Source organism: Oncorhynchus clarkii, chromosome 20 (assembly GCF_045791955.1).
Source record: "Oncorhynchus clarkii lewisi isolate Uvic-CL-2024 chromosome 20, UVic_Ocla_1.0, whole genome shotgun sequence".
Lineage (NCBI taxonomy): Eukaryota > Metazoa > Chordata > Actinopteri > Salmoniformes > Salmonidae > Oncorhynchus > Oncorhynchus clarkii.
The window spans coordinates 34,787,442-34,803,353 of record NC_092166.1 but is presented as its reverse complement, the minus strand read 5'-3'; the positions used below and the strand labels follow the sequence as shown (position 1 = coordinate 34,803,353).

The window sequence follows — 15,912 nt, the reverse complement described above, 5'->3', positions numbered from 1 at the left end:
GATTGCTTGAGGTCTGCTCTCTTCATAAATCCAGGAGAGGTTGATTATCTCCTTCTAATTCTTCTCTTTCATCTTCCCCTCTTTCCTGAAGCTTCTCGATCCTAAGCCGCATTGTGTGTGCGAGTGTGTGTATGCGTGCATGCATGTGTGTGTGTGTTTATTTCCAGATAGGATTTACATGCTAATGGAATTTATTTCGGGGTGACAAACCTCTTCATAAAAACAGCCGACTGCGGTTGGTTGGGATTCACATGAACTATTCTAAATGCAGGAACCTGGACATCTTGTAGCTCTGTAGGACCAGTTCCGGTGACCACTGTGGTAAGCTGTTGATACTGAGTGTTTAGCTACAGTTATTCTGAAACTCTCTCTCTCGGCTGAGGGAAGCAGCTGTTGCCCCTGACAACCTGTCTCTGGGCTCTGATGGGATGTGGAGCTGTGGCTGTGGAGCTGTCCATGATGCTGAACGACCTATCATCTTCTAACAGTCTACTCCTCTGACTATCATTGTTATGCCATAAATATACAGATACAGACCTGAATCAGGCTAGCATAGCAACTGTGTTCCACTCACTGCTGGCCCGTATTCACAAAGTGTCTCAGAGTAGGAGCACTGATCTAGGATCCGTTTTGCCTTTAAGACAATAATGAAAATGCTTATATAGACAGGGTGGACCTGATCCTATATCACTCCTACTCTGAGACACGTTGTGCATAAATACAAGCTCTGGATTGCATAGTATTGTGTGGTGGGAGTGCACACAGAACAGAGACATGAATCAATTTCAGAGAAAATCAGGGTTCGTTTTATGATCGTAATAAAATGCCAGTTCATCCACAGAGACCACTAATGACCGCGGTGTGGTGATTCCTTTATAATGAATATGTACCATTGAAAGAGAGACTATAGGACATAGTGTACTGTAGGTTCGGTAATATCTCTTTCAACAAACAAAAACAGCGCTGCGGGCGGTAACACACACGTACGCACACGCACGCACACACACACAACCCAGCAGAAAGAAAGGCCTGCTGTAAGTGAAACTAGGGCAGAAAATCGACTGTTGGGTAGGGGCCAAGAACAGCAGAGACAGAGACACTATTATCAGCTAATGTGGTGGACTGGGTTAGAGAACATTTACATAGTTACAACCTTGCCTCCTGACAACACACACACACACACACACACACTTCACAGGAACACTAAAGCCAGGGTAGAATGAGGAAGAGAAAGAATAAGAATAAGCTACACAGATAGAACATGAAGTGGAAAGAGACAGAAATGGAAGCTCATGTAATAAGAGAGAAATGAGAGAGAGAGAGAAAGAGAGATAAGGAAAACAAAATATAAGTACCTCCACGACACTCACTGTCAGCTGGTTTCACTTGGATGGGACGAGTCATCTGCAGAGAGAGAGAGAGAGAGAGAGAGAGAGAGAGAGAGAGAGGGCAGAGTGAGGGGAGAAAGAACGAAAGAGATGCAGAGCGAGATGGTTAATCTCATGCATTATTATCATTATATTTTGTAACTTTATTTAACTGGGCAAGTCATTTAAGAACAAATTCTTATTTACAATGACAGCCTGTGTCGGTGGAGATAACATCCTTTCTGTCTTTTTCTCCCTTTCATTCATCTCTCCATTCATCCACTAGATTGATGGGGACCAATCACCACCTCGCTATAAACCTTCCCCTAACGTAGCTCAGATTCATAGACTTGGAACTGAGCACGGAGGAAATGTTGACGTTGTAAAACGCAGGAGGACCCCGGGCCATGAAGGTTTCCCTGCAGAACATCTTTCACACTGCTAAATCACACATAACCATGTTATTCTTCCTAGTTACAGTCACATGGAGTCAAGTAGGGTTAAGTGGATTGTACGTCCTCATACAGAATACTGTCAGGTTTCTGAGAGAACCGGTAGTGTGGGGAGAGAACCCTGTCTGCTGACCGAGAGAAAGAGAGAGAGAGAGAGAGAGAGAGAGAGAGAGAGATAGAGAGTGTGTGAGAGAGAGAGAGTGTGAGAGAGAGAGTGAGAGAGAGAGTGTGTGTGTGAGAGAGAGAGAGAGAGAGAGAGAGAGAGAGAGAGAGTGTGTGTGTGAGAGAGAGAGAGTGTGAGAGAGAGAGAGAGAGAGTGAGAGAGAGAGAAAGAGAGAGAGAGAGTGAGTGAGAGAGAGAGAGAGAGAGAGTGTGTGAGAGAGTGTGTGTGTGTCTCTGTGTCTGTGTGTGGGTGTGATCTTGTGTGTGCATGAAAAATCACTTGTGCGCATGTCTGTGTGTGTGTGTTGGCATGAATATGACACGGCTGTCACAAGAGATTCCACAGTCAGGCATCTCTGCCATAAGAACATGCCAAGCCGTGATATGCAGTGAAAGCTCCGAACTGAGGAAAAAGTGGAGCCTTATATAATCGGTTTTATTTTTTGCCTGATTCCTTACATTTTCCCCCCCTAATTCCATTTTCTTCGTTTTTGTTATTCCAGGTTTCAGTTTTTCCCAATTTTTTTTTGGGGGGGGAGGGTTTCCCTCTCAGAATTACACTTTATTGTCATAACATAAGCATCATCGCTAACGGCTACATAAAGTGGTAGACAAACACGCACACAGACAGGGACATTCCTGTGAATCAATGTTTAATGATAATCTTGGGCAGAATACTGAATTTTCAAATAAATACATTTGGTTGATTTCCTGCTAAATTCATTACATTTTTGAATATTGTTCAATTCCGTTTTAATGTCTGGATTCCGTGATTCCGTCCATGTTCTCTGCAACACTGATTTTATTGGGGCCTACTCCACCCTTCCATAACACAGCACACTACCCCTCCACCCTTCCATAACACAGCACACTACCACTCCACCCTTCCATAACACAGCTCACTACCCCTCCACCCTTCCATAACACAGCTCACTACCCCTCCACCCTTCCATAACACAGCACACTACCCCTCCACCCTTCCATAACACAGCACACTACCACTCCACCCTTCCATAACACAGCACACTACCCCTCCACCCTTCCATAACACAGCACACTACCCCTCCACCCTTCCATAACACAGCACACTACCCCTCCACCCTTCCATAACACAGCACACTACCCCTCCACCCTTCCATAACACAGCACACTACCCCTCCACCCTTCCATAACACAGCACACTATACGGTTACTTTAACCATATCTACATATCTACTTTTATAGCCTCGCTACCGTATATAGCCTGTCTTTTTACTGTTGCTTTATTTCTTTACCTACCTATTGTTCATCTAAAACCTTTTTTGCACTATTGGTTAGAGCCTGTAAGTAAGCATTTCACTGTACACCTGTTGTATTCGGCGCACATGACAAATAAACTTTGATTTGATTTGACTACCACTCCACCCTTCCATAACACAGCACACTACCACTCCACCCTTCCATAACACAGCACACTCCACCTCCACCCTTCCATAACACAGCACACTCCACCTCCACCCTTCTATAACACAGCACACTACCACTCCACCCTTCTATAACACAGCACACTACCACTCCACCCTTCCATAACACAGCACACTACCACTCTACCCTTCTATAACACAGCACACTACCACTCCACCCTTCCATAACACAGCTCACTACCACTCCACCCTTCCATAACACAGCACACTACCACTCCACCCTTCCATAACACAGCACACTCCACTCCACCCTTCTATAACACAGCACACTACCACTCCACCCTTCCATAACACAGCACACTACCACTCCACCCTTCTATAACACAGCACACTACCACTCCACCCTTCCATAACACATCACACTCCACCTCCACCCTTCCATAACACAGCACACTCCACCTCCACCCTTCTATAACACAGCACACTACCACTCCACCCTTCTATAACACAGCACACTACCACTCCACCCTTCCATAACACAGCACACTACCACTCTACCCTTCTATAACACAGCACACTACCACTCCACCCTTCCATAACACAGCTCACTACCACTCCACCCTTCCATAACACAGCACACTACCACTCCACCCTTCCATAACACAGCACACTCCACTCCACCCTTCTATAACACAGCACACTACCACTCCACCCTTCCATAACACAGCACACTACCACTCCACCCTTCTATAACACAGCACACTACCACTCCACCCTTCCATAACACAGCACACTACCACTCCACCCTTCCATAACACAGCACAATACCACTCCACCCTTCCATAACACAGCACACTACCACTCCACCCTTCCATAACACAGCACACTCCACCTCCACCCTTCCATAACACAGCACACTCCACCTCCACCCTTCTATAACACAGCACACTACCACTCCACCCTTCTATAACACAGCACACTACCACTCCACCCTTCCATAACACAGCACACTCCACCTCCACCCTTCTATAACACAGCACACTACCACTCCACCCTTCCATAACACAGCACACTACCACTCCACCCTTCCATAACACAGCACACTACCACTCCACCCTTCCATAACACAGCACACTCCACCTCCACCCTTCCATAACACAGCACACTCCACCTCCACCCTTCTATAACACAGCACACTACCACTCCACCCTTCCATAACACAGCACACTACCACTCCACCCTTCTATAACACAGCACACTCCACCTCCACCCTTCTATAACACAGCACACTACCACTCCACCCTTCCATAACACAGCACACTACCCCTCCACCCTTCCATAACACAGCTCACTACCACTCCACCCTTCTATAACACAGCACACTACCACTCCACCCTTCCATAACACAGCACACTACCACTCCACCCTTCCATAACACAGCACACTACCACTCCACCCTTCCATAACACAGCACACTACCCCTCCACCCTCCCATAACACAGCACACTACCACTCCACCCTTCCATAACACAGCACACTCCACCTCCACCCTTCCATAACACAGCTCAGTACACCTCCACCCTTCCATAACACAGCACACTACCCCTCCACCCTTCCATAACACAGCACACTACCCCTCCACCCTTCCATAACACAGCACACTACCCCTCCACCCTTCCATAACACAGCACACTACCCCTCCACCCTTCCATAACACAGCACACTACCACACCACCCTTCCATAACACAGCACACTACCACTCCACCCTTCCATAACACAGCACACTACCCCTCCACCCTTCCATAACACAGCTCACTACCCCTCCACCCTCCCATAACACAGCACACTACCCCTCCACCCTTTCATAACACAGCTCACTACCACTCCACCCTTCCATAACACAGCTCACTACCCCTCCACCCTTCCATAACACAGCACACTACCACTCCACCCTTCCATAACACAGCACACTACCACACCACCCTTCCATAACACAGCACACTACCCCTCCACCCTTCCATAACACAGCACACTACCACACCACCCTTCCATAACACAGCACACTACCACTCCACCCTTCCATAACACAGCACACTACCCCTCCACCCTTCCATAACACAGCTCACTACCCCTCCACCCTCCCATAACACAGCACACTCCACCTCCACCCTTCCATAACACAGCACACTACCACTCCACCCTTTCATAACACAGAACACTACCCCTCCACACTTCCATAACACAGCACACTACCCCTCCACCCTTTCATAACACAGCTCACTATCCCTCCACCCTTCCATAACACAGCTCACTACCCCTCCACCCTTTCATAACACAGCACACTACCCCTCCACCCTTCCATAACACAGCACACTACCACACCACCCTTCCATAACACAGCACACTACCACTCCACCCTTCCATAACACAGCACACTACCCCTCCACCCTTCCATAACACAGCTCACTACCCCTCCACCCTTCCATAACACAGCACACTACCCCTCCACCCTTTCATAACACAGCTCACTACCACTCCACCCTTCCATAACACAGCTCACTACCCCTCCACCCTTCCATAACACAGCACACTACCACTCCACCCTTCCATAACACAGCACACTACCACACCACCCTTCCATAACACAGCACACTACCCCTCCACCCTTCCATAACACAGCACACTACCACACCACCCTTCCATAACACAGCACACTACCACTCCACCCTTCCATAACACAGCACACTACCCCTCCACCCTTCCATAACACAGCTCACTACCCCTCCACCCTCCCATAACACAGCACACTCCACCTCCACCCTTCCATAACACAGCACACTACCACTCCACCCTTTCATAACACAGAACACTACCCCTCCACACTTCCATAACACAGCACACTACCCCTCCACCCTTTCATAACACAGCTCACTATCCCTCCACCCTTCCATAACACAGCTCACTACCCCTCCACCCTTTCATAACACAGCTCACTACCCCTCCACCCTTTCATAACACAGCACACTACCCCTCCATCCTTTTATAACACAGCTCACTACCACTCCACCCTTCCATAACACAGCTCACTACCCCTCCACCCTTCCATAACACAGCACACTACCACTCCACCCTTCCATAACACAGCACACTACCACACCACCCTTCCATAACACAGCACACTCCACCTCCACCCTTCCATAACACAGCACACTACCACTCCACCCTTTCATAACACAGCACACTACCCCTCCACCCTTTCATAACACAGCTCACTACCCCTCCACCCTCCCATAACACAGCTCACTACCCCTCCACCCTTTCATAACACAGCTCACTACCCCTCCACCCTCCCATAACACAGCTCACTACCCATTCACCCTTTCATAACACAGCTCACTACCCCTCCACTAGAGCCATATAAAATCAGTTTTTTCCTGATTCCGTTTACTCTTTTCCCAAATTCCCTTTTCTCTGTTTTGTTAATCCAGGTTTCAGTTTTCATTTCTGTTTCAGTCGTTCGCCCTCAAAATCACACTTTATTACTAGAAAAACAACAACATTTGATCTTTAAGTCCATAATCATGCTTAAATCACATCAGGAGACAACTTTTGAGGACTGGGAAAAAAACAGGAAATGTAGATTTTTGGGTGTGCACCAGCCAGAGACCGTTGTTTGGTTAGCTATGCTTCTGTAGCGCTCGTGTGGTTGCAGAGTTTGCAAAACAAATGGCCGCTGGATTGATGCAAATAATCATGATATCATTCTGCCAGGTCAAATTAATGCAAGTTCAATACTTTTAGTTGATTTCCTACTAACTTCAATAAAAACAAAATGAATTCTGTCTTAATGTCTGGATTCAGTGATTCCGACCGCGATTTTATACAGCCCTACAAATGGAAACAGCGGTTGTAAAACCGTACATACAGACACCGCAAGAGTTTGGTGGCACCTTCATTGGTGAGGACGGGCTCATGGTAATGGCTAGAGTGTTATAGGTGGAACGATATCAAATGCATCAAACACATTCCATTTACCCCGTTCCAGCCATTATTATGAGCCGTCCTCCCCTCAGCAGCCTCGACTGGTAGACACACACGCATCACGCACGTTACACCATACAGACACACACAGCACAGCCCTTAGATACCAACGAGCCTCAGGTTACGACACACACATGAACATACACACGAACACACACATGAACGCACATACACACACTTTGTATTGTCTTCTATGTGTTGACTCCCAAAAAGGGTAACTAAAACAAATGGGGAACCCATGCAGGTAAAGAAACCTGGAATTCAACATATTTCTGCATCTCAGGCTGCATGTATTAGCAGTTTGTTTAACTGTGAGCAGCCTATTGCAAACACAGTTGTTGTGAGGCTGATCTAAAGCCCTCTGGGGTCTTAATACTTCTGGTTTAACTTTGTTAAATAATAGATGTGGGCTGACTCTTCCACCGAAGGTTCTGCTGCTGCCGGACTTCGGGGAGTGTTCTCGTAGCGAGATAAAACGCTCTCACAGAAAAATATAGAGCACATTAATACACAGGCTCTCTGAGAAAGACTAAACATGCCTGTGTGTAAGTGTGTCCTACTATGACGTCTTCATGTGTTCTTGGCAGGCACCTCTCTCTACAAGGAAACATGGACTAGATGAATAATGTGTTGCATCTCAGCGAAGCACTGTGGCAATTAAAACCAACGAAGACAGGCAGTGTAGACAGCCATATACTGCAGTTGGACACGGTCAGAGGGAGAAAGAAGGATGAGAAAGAGAGGCATAGGGGAGTGACAGAGAGAACGAGTAAGAGAGAAACAGAGAGGAGGGCCAAACATGTGAGTTAATGAGAGACTCAGCAGTGACAGAGAAGGTCATGGTCATCAACCTGAGGGAAGAGTGCCTCTGTCACCGCACGCACGCGCTCACACACACACACACACACACACACACACACACACACACACACACACACACACACACACACACACACATAGTTTTGATATCTTCACTATTATTCTACAATGTAGAAAATAGTAAGCATAAAGAAAAACCCTTGAATGAGTAGGTGTGCCCAAACTTTTGACTGGTACTGTACATATACAATGTTGTGCACTTATCATGAGTTTACTGTGCTGTAAAAGCGCAGAGTAACAGAGGGATTCTGAGGTAGAACACACACACACACGCACACGCACATGCACACGCACACACACACACACACACACACACACACACACACACACACACACACACACACACACACACACACACACACACACACACACACAGCATATCCCTGTGTCATCACCTGTGTCTTTTGAGAATGATTCCGTCACAGTGAGGATCACCATGTGGAACAACACTATCTAATCCGTTTCTGTGCACTGGATTAATGAGAGCACAAGTCGCAAGGGGAGCGTAAACCACAATGGTACCGCTCATGGGGCTCTACTATAGCCTAGTGGCCTGGCTCAGGTTGTGAATCCATCAATGTGAGGCAGAAATGTCACGGCCAAGCGCATAATAGATTGTGAACAATGCATCAACAATACACAAGCATTCGCTAAGACACAGACATAGAATTTCTGGTGGTACATTGTTCAAAGGAATCTGTGTGTACTGCATGTGTGTTTGTGTGTCTGTGCATGTGCGTGTGTTAATCTTCATTTCGAAACCTTATCCGCTGTTTTGAGAAGGCTATTTGAAATGATACCTCCCCTAGTCTATCTATGCCATAAAATAAAAATCTATAAAAAAAAAACTTCACGCCTTTTCATTGGCTAAACATGGACGTCAATCGTCACACTAAACACTTGTTTTAATGGCAGTCTGTCTGTCTAACCTACACCCCACCAAATCTATTATTAAGCCTAATTAATTTTGCATTACAACATCGCAGATGAATAATAGATCAGAAGTGAGGGATAAGAGAGAGAGGGGAGGGGGAGAGGGAGAGACATGCAGAGAGACATGCAGCTGCACAGTGCAAGCAGCCAATTATTTCTGATGAAGCTGTCACTCCTCCAGTAAAAGGAGAGAAGGGTGAGAAAGAAAGAGAGGGATGTGAGAGGAAGGGAAACGGCAATTAGAGACGAGTGAAAACCTCCTCTGCGCACACACACACACACACACACACACACCCACACACACCCACACACACCCACACACACACACACACACACCCACACACACCCACATACACACACACACACACACACAAACACGAAAGAGAGAGCTAGGATTCAAAAGAAAGAGGGGGGTGAGAAATAACTAGATAAACCATTAGAGGGAGGGAGAGAGACTGTGAGAAAGATAACGAGAAAGAGAGAGAGAGAGAGAGAGAGAGAGAGAGGGAGAGAAAGAGACAGTAAGACAGAAAGAGAGAGGAAGAGACAGAGTGAGAGACAGGGGAAAGAGAGAGCGACAAGGGGAGAGGAGAGTGGCATTAATATGGGTTAGTGGGCATGAGAAGAGCAAGCTGTTATTTTCCATTTCACACTGCTTTGGGGGGTTGGCCCTGTTATAGTATTTTATACGACACATTCGAGCTTCCCATCTTGCATGTCGGCTATGTGTCTGAAACTCAGTGAGTGAGTGAGTCTGTGAATCCCAAACCACCACCTTGCCCCTACCAACTCGCTCTGAGTGCCTTCCATTGTCAAGTGTTTCTGACGAACCTCCGACGGTGACTTACAGAGAGGGGAAATGGGATCAAGAAACCCATCAACTTCGGGACACACTCCTGACTTGTAAGATTCACTTTTTAAATAATAAAACTAGCATGAAATTCAAATGAACAAATCCCCGCTGTAGTTTTACCATATATAGTCACAGTTAAACATTTAATATGGGGGATGTTATATCTGTTACATGTGTCAAGTCTCGAAATCGGACCTAAATAAATGCACGTGAATATAATAAGGCACACCTCCATTCTTGTGTATAAAATGGGGCAAACTCCTAACATATCGCTGTGCGTGTCGGGATAGCACTTCGCCCTAAAGCCTGATGCCTTGCTGGCTCAGTCGAAGTGGCTATCTGAGGGTCTAATTAGCCCCAACACCCTCAATAATTTTCACTCCCTGTGCTTTGGGACACTTGTGCAACTGGCAGAGGCGTGTGTGAACGCAAACGGAGGGCCGAGGGGCAAGGGGAAGAGGTGAATAAGGATTCAGCCACAGAGTGCGCTGTCTCTCTGTATCCTTCCTTTGCTTCTCCACCTCCCTCTCCCTCTCTCTCTTTCGCTCTCTCTCACTATGGATCGATTTCAGTGTATTTGAATTCTTTCATTTATAATTTGTATTAGGATACAGAATTTGAACATTATATGTTTTAATTTGTAATGCAACATTTGTATCACTTAATTCATAAATAAAACTTGTATTTCATAATATGAAACTGAATTGAATGCATATTACATTCAGTTTTAAAATTTGAATTGAATTTAAAATTCAATATTTGTATATTCAGTTTCAATATGGTATATATTGCAATCATTGTCCGTGTATCAAGTTTACAAACTATAATTTCAAGTTCATCAAAGTTTCATATACTGTATTCAACTTCTCAGATGCATTCAGATTCAGTTTTCAAATTCATTCTCTAAATTGAAATTCAAAACCAGAGAAAAAAAACAAAAAAATCTTGAGAACAGAGAGAATCAAACTCTCTAAACAGAAGCTTATGGCGGTTTCTGAATCCAATGTGGCATGCTGAATATATTTTCCCATTTAAGTGCAACAGAGGTGGTTTAGTGATCCATGCATGGGATGAGCAACCTTGCCTGAGACCTGAAGACGTATTAGTTTGACTGTTGGGGTTCTAACCCAGGTCTCCTGTGTGCCAGACAATGCAACTTTTCAGGTCTCAGACAAGATACTCGTCACGCGAGCGTGGTCACCAAACGACTTGTGTTACACTTTACCCCCATTTGACCTCCTTGAAAATATTTATCCAAGTCAGAGGACCAATGCCTAGGCTTTAGTTCAGCTAGCTAACATAGGGGCGGAAGGTAGACTAGCGGTTAAGAGTGTTGGACCAGTAATTGAAAGGTCGCTGGTTCGACTCACCGACTAGGTGAAAAATCTGTTGTTGAGTCCTTGAGCAAGGCACTTAACCCTAGCTGATCTGGATAATAGTGTCTGCTAAATGACAACTTTTTTTTAAACAAAAATGAAAAGTCTTAATTCAGTCAGTCACGTTACCCTTATAATGACTACCATTGCCAGTGTTTAGATACTGACCGTTTCTTGGAATTGATGGCTTTTACAGTTGTGGCTAGATGGAGTACAGCTACAGACAGAAGTGATTTTACATAGCAGGTTAGGAGAACTAATGCAGCAGGTTAGGAGAACTAATGCTGCAGGTTAGGAGAACTAACACAGCAGGTTAGGATAACTAATGCAGCAGGTTAGGAGAACTAACGCAGCAGGTTAGGAGAACTAATGCAGCAGGTTAGGAGAACTAACGCAGCAGGTTAGGAGAACTAACGCAGCAGGTTAGGAGAACTAACGCAGCAGGTTAGCAGAACTAAACCAGCAGGTTAGGCGAAACTAAGGTAGCAGGTTAGGATAACTAACACATCAGGTGAGGAGAATTAACATAGCAGGTTAGGAGAATTATGTTAAGGTTAGAAAAAGGGTTAGGCTTAGCTGAAATGCTGTCCCTGACGTGACAACTACATGGAGCTCTAATCCATCTAACCACAACCACACTGTAGAAGCCATCAGTCCTGAGAAACCATCGGTATCACAACACCTGGACACTTGAAACGAACACGTTCACCATAAAACTAAGGCGTGTCCAAGGAACAGGTCTTCAGGTTCCTCATCACATAAGCATGGCTCACCGAACCGCGCTCTTCTGATGAGTAACCTTGCAGGAGCTTGAAGACTTGTATTAGTGTAGCGGATGGGGATGGTGTAAAACTCACTCCTCAGCCTGATGTGTCGCCCCGTAATTGAAGAAGGCCTTTTTTAATAGCACGAGGGGTTGGAATGTTTCAGGAGTGTGGTCACATGTGTTTTTGAGGGAGAAATCCCGAGTTCTAGTCTCCAAATGAGCTGAATCAGGGGGAAGCGGTACTCGCTAAGCGGGCAGCGTGGCATCCTTTGCAATAGTGCCACTGGACTGAGATCTTGTTCAACCATTGGGGTCGCTGTGACATCGTGTCGTCCTTTACCTGAACTTATCCCTATGCTTTGTCTAAGTAGGCTAACACAGTCTTGTGACATGCAGGAGACCTGGTTCAAACCTTATAGAGGCCAAATTATTTTTGTTTTTTTGTGACACCCCCATCTAACAGGCCTGGCCTGTGAAATATTAGGGGAACCGAAGACAAGTCCATGTTGCAGAGAGTCTTAGCTTTCTTGAATAATAACTTATACCCAACATGGTTCAAATGCTAGAGCCAAATAGGAAGAAAATATATTCAACATGTCACATTGGCTTTAGAAACTGCTAGACGCTTCTGTTTACCACAGTGAGTGTTTGATTCTATCTGTTCTCCTCTACTTTACCTGGCTGGCAATGTACCACCATCTGATGTTTTGAATCTGAATTTAGAGAACTGCAATTGAAAACTGAATCTGAATTCATCTGAGAAGTTGAATATCCAAAACTTTGGATTTGGTAAACTTAAAATTAAGGTTTTTAAACGTGATACACAGACATGAATGCAATATCTACCATATTGAAAATGAATATATAAATGTTGACTTATGAATATTTAATTCAATTGATATTGAATTGTTAAACTGAATGTAATATCAATTCAACACAGTTTCAAAACATGAAATACAAGTTCAATTTATGAATTAAGTAATTCAATATGTGCATTACACATTTTAAAATATTAAATAAAAATTCTAGATCCTAATGGAAATTCAACATTTTGGAATTCAAATGAAATTTCTATTGGCTCTGAAATCGCTCCATAGTCTCCAAACACACTCTCTCTCTCTCTCTCTCTCTCTCTCTCTCTCTCTCTCTCTCTCTCTGTATGTGTAGTGGGCTGGAAAAAAGAGGAGCAGAATTCGATTATTTTATGTAACGGAATGCTGCTCCCTACACTGCTGCCACTTGGCATTGACCTACAATAAATCTAGACAAACAAACAAACACACACACACACACACACACACACACACACACACACACACACACACACACACACACACAGACACAGACACACGCACGCACACACACACACACGCACGCACACACACACACACACACACACACACACAAACAAAACGCACACCCATATCCCTCCTTTTCATCTCACTCTCTCTCTCTTTCCTTTCTGCCTCTCCCTTCAGATCTTTCTTTCTCATCTGCTTTCTCTCTCTTTCTGTCTCTATCTGCCTCACTTTTCAGTTTCCCTTCTCTCTCTCTCTCTCTGCCATTCCTGCCCCTGCTATTCCTGCTCATACATGGCTCACAGAGTGAACAGTCTCAAGCTATCTACATGGCTCTGTTTACTGCTGTTTGTACAGTACCTTCTCTTTCTCTCTTTCACTCCACCCTCTCCCTCCCTCTTTTCGGTCTCTCTCTCACTCTCCTCTCTCTCATTCTCCCCAATCCTAAAGGAATTGGCAACTCTTCCCCAGATGTCTTTGGGAAAAAGCTTTTATACCATCTTTCATTCTGTACAAAACCCTGGCAGCATGTAGGCGGCGGAGTACTCACCCCAGGTAGGGTTTTCTGCTCATGCAATGCATTCTGGGCTTTGATGGCAGAATCCCGGGCACAGTAGGTGAGAAACGCACAACCTGTCAATCAAAACAGATCAACAAGGGTTAGTCACACACACACATTTTTTTATTTTATTTTATTTTATTTAACCTTTATTTAACTATGCACACACACACATGCTTGCTCACTCGCACACACTGGTATACACACACACACACACACGCACACACACACGCACACGCACACGCACACACACACACACACACACATGAAGGACACATAGCCTAATCCTGTTGATCATATATGTATAGCTTGCCAATGTGATGCAAAGACATGAGCGTTGTTAAAAAATACCGAACATTTCGACAATAAACATTGAGATCTTTTTGATTTTTTGCCAGATATTCTAAATGTTTGTTTGCATCACGACACACTAGGATGGCGAGAGGATAAACTGTAGGCTATGCGCGCACCTGGCGCAAAACGGTGAAGATAGGTGTGTAATAATTAGGGCAAGAAAAAAAGAGTTGGGATGCTACAGTAGCCCTTATAGCAAAAAAATGTACCTGATATTTACCGAATATCCCACAAGTCACATGGGGTTTTTAGTAGGAGCCTACAAGGTACCTAGGCTAACACACTACTGCTAGAACAGACACCACAAGAGATAATAGATGATGAGAGACACTATCTATCACAAAAAGGTACAAACATGGAATGACTATTGCGTTTCATACAGATGATAATTACAGTAATTACAATGTAACGACCAACTGTAGCCTAAGAGGAGGCGCAGACCCGACATAAAACGCTACCTTTATGCATGCCTGTGTATCGGTCCTTCAGAACAGACAGTTCGTGGATTTTCCCAAACTGTTCAAAGAGAGGTTTCAGGTCTTTTTCCTCGAGGTTCCGCGGAATCTGTCCAATGAAGAGCTTGATGGCGTCCTGGTCTTTCATGGCGCCGCAGTCCGTGTGCATGGAGACAGATTCTGGTCCGTTCATGGGTTTCGGAACCGGGATGTGCGCGAGCTGATTCTGATGAGGGATAAGTAGGAGCGGCTGCTGTAGAAGCAGGTTGACGGGGGCGGGATGAGTCGGCTGGGGATGATGCTGCTGCTGATCCCTTCTGCTTTCACTTTGCGTAAATCTGGCCATGCTGAGCGGGGAGCAGGTTGGAGGAGAGTGACAACACACACACTGAGACACACACACACTAGTACTGAGATGGAGAGAGGATGCACTCAGATGGAAACGACACGGGCTTGAAGATAATCGTTGGTTCTTGAGCGACACCTCCAGGAGATGATGATTTACTGACTCAAGGATAGATATACACTACACGACCAAAAGTTTGTGGACACCTGCTCGTCGAACATCTCATTCCAAAACCATGGACATTAATATGGAGTTGGTCCCCCCCCCCCCCCCCTTTGCTGCTATAACAGCCTCCACTCCTCTGGGGAGGTTTTCCACTAGATGTTGGAACATTGCTGATGGGACTTGCTTCCATTCAGCCACAAGAGCATTAGTGAAGTTGGGCACTGATGTTGGGTGATTAGGCCTGGCTCACAGTCGGCATTCCAATTCAAAGTTGTTAGATGGGGTTGAGGTCAGGGCTCTGTGCAGGCCAGTCAAGTTCTTCCACACCAGTCTCGACAACCATTTCTGTATGGACCGCGCCACTCGGGAGCCCAGGATTGTCATGCTGAAACAGGAAAGGGCCTTCCCCAAACTGCCACAAAGTTGGAAGCCTTGAATCATCTACAAAGTCATTGAATACTGTAGCATTAAAATTTCCCTTCACTGGAACTAAGGGGTCTAG

At 45.4% G+C, this 15,912-nt stretch overlaps 1 protein-coding gene across 2 annotated transcripts in view; it reads right to left on the bottom strand.

The window, feature by feature from the left end:
* LOC139376289 (CUGBP Elav-like family member 5) overlaps positions 1 to 15,245 on the bottom strand; it is a 48,274-nt gene extending 33,029 nt beyond the window's left edge. For both annotated transcript variants that reach the window (XM_071118660.1, XM_071118661.1), the window contains exons 1-3: positions 14,903 to 15,245; positions 14,082 to 14,164; positions 1,356 to 1,404 (exon numbers count right to left, since the gene is read on the bottom strand). In XM_071118660.1, the coding sequence (XP_070974761.1) occupies positions 1,356 to 1,404; positions 14,082 to 14,164; positions 14,903 to 15,245 (475 nt within the window). The remainder of the gene's footprint in view (positions 1 to 1,355; positions 1,405 to 14,081; positions 14,165 to 14,902) is intronic.
* Positions 15,246 to 15,912: the final 667 nt, after the last annotated feature.